This window comes from Zeus faber (genome assembly GCF_960531495.2).
Source record: "Zeus faber genome assembly, chromosome: 8".
In the NCBI taxonomy this organism is placed as follows: Eukaryota; Metazoa; Chordata; class Actinopteri; order Zeiformes; family Zeidae; genus Zeus; species Zeus faber.
In genome coordinates, this window is record NC_137195.1 from 1,391,436 (window position 1) to 1,397,801 (window position 6,366).

General features: G+C 42.1%; 1 protein-coding gene across 2 annotated transcripts in view; it reads left to right on the forward strand.

Moving 5' to 3' along the window:
- The window catches only part of slc39a3 (solute carrier family 39 member 3), a 7,316-nt gene extending 950 nt beyond the window's left edge, over positions 1-6,366 (forward strand). Inside the window, exons 2-5 of one of the 2 annotated variants that reach the window (XM_080005364.1) lie at positions 326-572; positions 2,452-2,582; positions 3,515-3,865; positions 5,063-6,366. In XM_080005364.1, the coding sequence (XP_079861490.1) occupies positions 419-572; positions 2,452-2,582; positions 3,515-3,865; positions 5,063-5,422 (996 nt within the window). In that variant the 5' untranslated portion in view covers positions 326-418 and the 3' untranslated portion in view covers positions 5,423-6,366. Of the gene's footprint in view, positions 1-162; positions 573-2,451; positions 2,583-3,514; positions 3,866-5,062 lie in introns of those variants that run through there. The other variant, XM_080005365.1, reaches the window with a different exon arrangement.

A 6,366-nucleotide genomic window follows, 5' to 3' on the forward strand; every position in this document is an offset into this window, starting at 1 on the left:
AGTACAAGTCAGCTGAGCATCGCTGCATTTTGAACTTTACCACCGACGTTCATACCGTTCCATAAATCAGGAATTTGTCTTGGTGAGGATCGGAGCGTTTCTCTCCTGACAATTAGCACAAAAAAAGCCAAACATAGCCAAACAACATATACAGAATATACAAAGTGTGATTCTATGCACAGGATAAATTATTGGTTTGATAATAGTATCTGTACTTATTAAATTACCAAATTATTACTACACTAAAGTGTTATAACAGCAATGGAAGATATCTCGCTTTATTAAAAAAAGCTAAGTCTCTTTTTACCCTGCCTCTGAATTCCAGGTTGTAATGGTTGTTCTACCTCCAGCCAGCAGGGGGCCACAGTGAGTGTTCCTCTGCTCTCTCCCTCCGTCCGAGCCACAGAGAGGACCGTACATGGACATCATGGCTCCCAGGGGGGATGGACCGCCCCACGTCCAGGGGCTGGAGCTGAAGCTGGGGGCGCTGTTGGTGCTGCTCAGCTCCACCCTGCTGTTCGGCTTCGGACCGCTCTGCCTGTTCAGGGGCGCAGCCTGCAGCCTGCAGCCCGGTACAAGCCGCCCCAAAAAACTTGTTTAAAGTGACGTGAAGTGATGGAAAGTGATGTAAATTGATGCAAAGTGTCATGAAGTGACGTAAAGTGATGTTAAGTGACGTACAGTGAAGCTAAGTGATGCAAAATGAAGTGAAGTGACGTAATGTGATGCAAAGTGACGAGGAGTGAAGCAAAGTGGCGTGAAGTGTCGCAACGTGACGTTAAGTTTCTTATGTGTGGTAAAGTGTCGTGAAGTAACGCAAAGTGACGCAAAGTGTCCCGATGTGATACGAAGTGCTGCAAAGTGTTGTGAAGTGACGCAAAGTCTTGTGAAGTGACCTAAAATGATGCAAAGTGACGTAAAGTGATGCAAAGTGTTGCGATGTGATGCAAAGTGACGCAGAGTGTCGTGAAGTGACGCAGAGTGTCGTGAAGTGACGCAGAGTGTCGTGAAGTGACGCAAAGTGTTGTGAAGTGACGCAAAGTGTCGTGAAGTGACGGAAAGTGGCGTAAAGCGACATGAAGTGACGTAAAGTGACGCAAAGTGAAGCTAAGTGATGCTAAGTGATGCAAAGTAATGTGAAGTGATGCAAAGTGGCGTGACGCGAGGTGATGCAAAATTACCCGTCGTGAAGTGAAATGACGCAAAATGATGCAAAGTCACGCAAAGTGTTGCGAAGTGACGTGAAGTGAAGCAAAGTGTCATGAAGTGAGGTAAAGTGATGCGAAGTGATGCAAAGTGACACAAAGTGAAGCAAAGTGGCGTGAAGTGACGCAACGTCACGTAAAGTGTCGTAGGTATCGTAAAGTGTCGTGAAGTAACGCAAAGTGTCCAAAAGTGTCGCGATGTGATGCGAAGTGACGCAAAGTGTCGTGAAGTGACGCAAAGTGTCGTGAAGTGACCCAAAGTGTCGCAAAGTGATGCGAAGTGATGGAAAGTGACGTAAAGTGCTGGAAAGTGTCGTGAAGTGATACAAAGTGTCGTGAACTGACGCAAAGTGACGCAAAGTGTTGCAATGTTACGCAAATTAGGTAAATCTTTAGTCTGGGGCAATGTAAATGAAGTACAGTGTCGTAATGTGACATAATGCTAGTTATTGAATGATCACCATACTGGTAACCATGGTAACCCGGTAATCACGTCATCATGGTAACCATGGTAACGCAGGGTCATTGTAGCATGGTGTCATGGCAACATGGTGTTATGGTAACACATGTAACATTGTGTCATTGCACCATGGTAACACAGTGTCATGGAACATGGTGGCAAAGTAACATGGTGCATGGTAACATGGCTTCACCATGACATGACAACATGACACCATGTAACCACATGGTGTCATGGTAACATGTTGTCATGGTAACATGTTGTCATGGTAACATGATTTCATGGTAACATGGTGTCATGGTAACATGTGTCATGGTAACATGGTGTCATGGCATAGGGTAACATGGTATCATAATAACACAGTATCATGGTAACATGCTGTCATGATAACAGTGTCATGGTAACATGTTGTCATGGTAACATGGTGTCATGGTAACATGGAGTCATGGTGTCATAGTAATGCTGTGTCATGGTGTCATGGTAACATGGTGTCATTGTAACATGATTTCATGGTGTCATGGTAACATGGTATCATGGGAACATGGCGTCATGGTAACATGGTGTCATTGTAACATGATTTCATGCTGTCATGGTAACATGGTGTCATTGTAACATGATTTCATGGTGTCATGGTAACATGGTATCATGGGAACATGGCGTCATGGTAACATGGTGTCATGGCGTCATGGTAACATGGTGTCATGGTAACATGGTGTCATGGTAACATGGTGTCATTGTAACCTGCTTACCTATCCTGGTATCCTGGTAACCATGGTAACGGTGCAGAGACGCGGCACCGGGCCCTCAGCCTGCTTAGCTGCTTTGCGGGGGGCGTGTTCCTGGCCACCTGCCTGCTGGACCTGCTGCCGGACTACCTGGAGGGGGCCCGCCAGGCCTTCACCGCGCTGGGTGTGACGGTGAGAACCCTTCTGCCTGTCAGGGGGTAGAGGTTGGCGGTTCTCTTCCCGATATACAGTGTGTGTGTGTGTGTGTGTGTGTGTATATATATATATATATATATATATATATTGTTCACCTAGTCCTCCTACAGCCATACTGTGGGTGTCGTCATGGCGAAGTGATCTCCTTATCGCTCATTTCTACACTTCCGGTGGGGACTGCGCTCAGACTCTCATCCCAAGAGTTTTGTGTGTCTTGATGAGACACCGCAGATGGATTTATTTACCGCTTCGTTGGAATAAATCATCAATAATATGAAATAGGGACTTACAATCAAACATGAAGCAGGTTCTTATGATGAGTATTTAGCTATTGTTATATATTATTATTGTCATTATTTGCATTATTATTGTATATGTATTATTAGTATTCTTATATATTTATTATAATATATGTATTATTATTGTTATTATTGTTAGGAACCCTATTTTAGAGTAAAAGTTTGAGGCAAAACGGGCTGAGCTGGTTCTCACATACAGGAATATTTACGACATGTCCTTGCGTGAGTTAAATATTTTAATGTTTTGCCGTCACTACTACTAACACTGTAATAACACTGTTAAATAACGTGATAACATGTTATACCACTGTAATAACACTGTTATATAACGTGATAACATGTTATACCACTGTAATAACACTGTTATATAACGTGATAACATGTTATACCACTGTTATATAACTGTGACAACATGTTATACCACTGTAATAACACTGTTAAATAACGTGATAACATGTTATACCACTGTAATAACACTGTTATATAACGTGATAACATGTTATACCACTGTAATAACACTGTTATAGATACTCTGTGATATAACTGTTTTATAACGCTGCTATAGAACAGTGTACCGATCTTTGATGGTACTAATTGGACCCCCCCCAGCTCCAGTTCCCGCTCCCAGAGTTCATCATGGCGATGGGCTTCTTCCTGGTCCTGGTCTTGGAGCAGATCGTCCTGGCCTTCAAGGACTTCAAGGACCCGCCGCCGCTTGTACGGACCCGCTCCGAGGACCGCCGCCCCCTGCTGGTGGACCCCGGCGTCCAGTCCGGCGACTGGAATATCCGGCGGCACTCCCACTCCCACCACCAGGGGGCGGAGGAGGAGGAGGCGGGGCACTTCCATGTGGACTTCCTGACCTGCTCCGGGCTGAGGGCCTTCATCCTGGTCTTCTCACTGTCCCTGCACTCAGTGTTCGAGGGCCTGGCTGTGGGGCTGCTGGAGGACGAGGGCGAGGTTGTTATACTTTATTTATTATTCTACTGTACTTATACTGCTAGATTATATTATACTGTACTTTATACTGCTAGATTATATTATACTTTACTTATACTACTATATTATATTATAATGTACTTTATACTACTCTATTATATTCTACTGTACTTTACACAACTACATTATATTATGCTGTACTTTATACTGCTAGATTCTATTATACTGTATTTATACTGCTAGATTATATTATGATGTACTTTATACTGCTAGATTCTGTTATACTGTATTTATACTGCTATATTCAAGATTCAAGATTCAAGATTTTTTATTTGTCACATACATATACATACTTTCATACATATATGCAGTGAAATGTAATGCAACGCACCCGGTGATAGCACACAATATGTCCTAGGAAAAAAAGAAATAAAAGTAAAGAATTCCTTTCTAATAGACCGACTAACTGACTCCTAAAACGTAATACAGTAAGTTGAATACTTATAGAATAAGATCAAAATATATAGAATAAAATACAATAAAAATAAAATGGAATAAAATGGAATAGATAGAGGGAATATGCCTATGTATATACAGATATGTGAATTAAAGTGGCATGCGAATGTAAATAAAGTGAGGTAGTGTTTGGGATAATACAGCACAGTATACAACAGTACGGCGCAGCAATACGGCATCACGAACAACCCTGAACAGTGACACAGTATGCGGTACAGTATGCTACATACAGTACAGTAGGTAGTGGAGCCTAGTGCATGGCTCAGTTAGGACCCCTGGTGAGGTCAGCGTTGACAGTTCTAATGGCTTGCGGGAAATTTATATTATATATATATATTATTATATTATATTATATTATATATTATATTATATTAATACTGCCAGATGGTATTTTACCGTACTTTATACTGCTATAATATATTATAGTATATTTACACTGCTCGATTATATTATACTTTACTTTACTTATACTGCTAGATTATATTCTACTTCATTTATACTACTATATTATTTTATAATGTACTTTATACTACTATATAAAATTATACTGTACTTTATACTACTACATTTTGCTCATAAGCATTACCACCAAGCATTAGGAATAGTTATAAATAGTATACACTGTACTTGACTGTATATACTAGTGTAATGCAACTAGTTAGGGTAGTGCTACTCTCTGTTGAGTGTGTTATCTGATCCCAGGTCCTGGAGATCTGCGTGGCCCTGGTCCTGCACAAGAGCATCATCTCCTTCAGCCTGGCCCTCCAGCTGGCCCAGGCCGGGCTGCAGCGGCCCCTGGTGGCCGGCTGCCTGCTGCTGTTCGCCTGCATGTCCCCGCTGGGCGTGGGCCTGGGCCTGGCCCTCACCGAGACGCGGGCCTCAGGAGGTCACCGGCTGGCCCGCTCCGTCCTGGAGGGCGTGGCCACCGGAACCTTCATCTACATCACCTTCATGGAGATCCTGCCCCACGAGCTGGCCAACCCGCGGTTCCGGCTCCCCAAGGTGGCCGCGCTGCTGCTGGGCTTCGGCCTGGTGACAGCCGTGCTCTTCATCAAACTGTAGAAAGTAACAGTACAAGTACAAGTACTTTGGTACTGAACTACGAGTATCTTCAGTTTTACTCCACCACATTTCCAACACGTCACTTTAGTTTGTATTTGATTTAATCGGGATTTGTGTACTTTTAGTGGGTTTTTTTTTATTTAGATTTATACATAAATATATATCTGCTTTTATATTTACATCCATCGAAAGCAAGACCAAGGATCTGCACGAGGGTCATCTGCAGAAACAAAACTACAGTAGTACTTAATGAAGTATTAGACTATCAGCGAGTACTTTCAATACTTGAAGTACAATTAAGGGAAATGGGGGATGGTAGCTCAGGAGGTAGAGCTGGTGGTCTAGTCATCTAAAGGTTGCTGGTTGGATCCCAGGCTCCTCCTGCTAGCATGCTGTAGTGTCCTTGAGCAAGACACTTAACCCCTCATTGCTCCTGATGGCTGCGTCCGTCGCTGTTTGAATAATTGTAAGTGGCTTTGGATAAAAGCGTCTGATCAATGTAATGTAATGTAAAAAGGGAAAGCACTTTTACTTGAGTAGATATGTCAAAGTGGTACTATGCCTTTTACCACAGCCACTAAAGACGATAGTTTTGTAAATGTTTGTAAATTTTATTTTAACCGCCAGAAAATGCTGCAAGCAAAGTAATAAGTAATAAGTAATCAGTAATAAGTAATCAGTTATCAGTAATGAGTAATCCGTAATCAGTAATAAGTAATCATAAAACACTTATTTTTAGAGGATATCGTCGTGATCTGTAACATGTACCATGTTCTGTAAAAACACTGACGCCGTGTAACCATGGAAATGAGAGAAACGATGATCAAACACCATCAAGTGTAGAAACAGTTTTCAAACCGTCCTGTGTCCGATTGAAATGTTCAGGAATCACAAACATTCAGGATGATTGAATTTATTGAACAAGATTAAAACCACAAACTTTT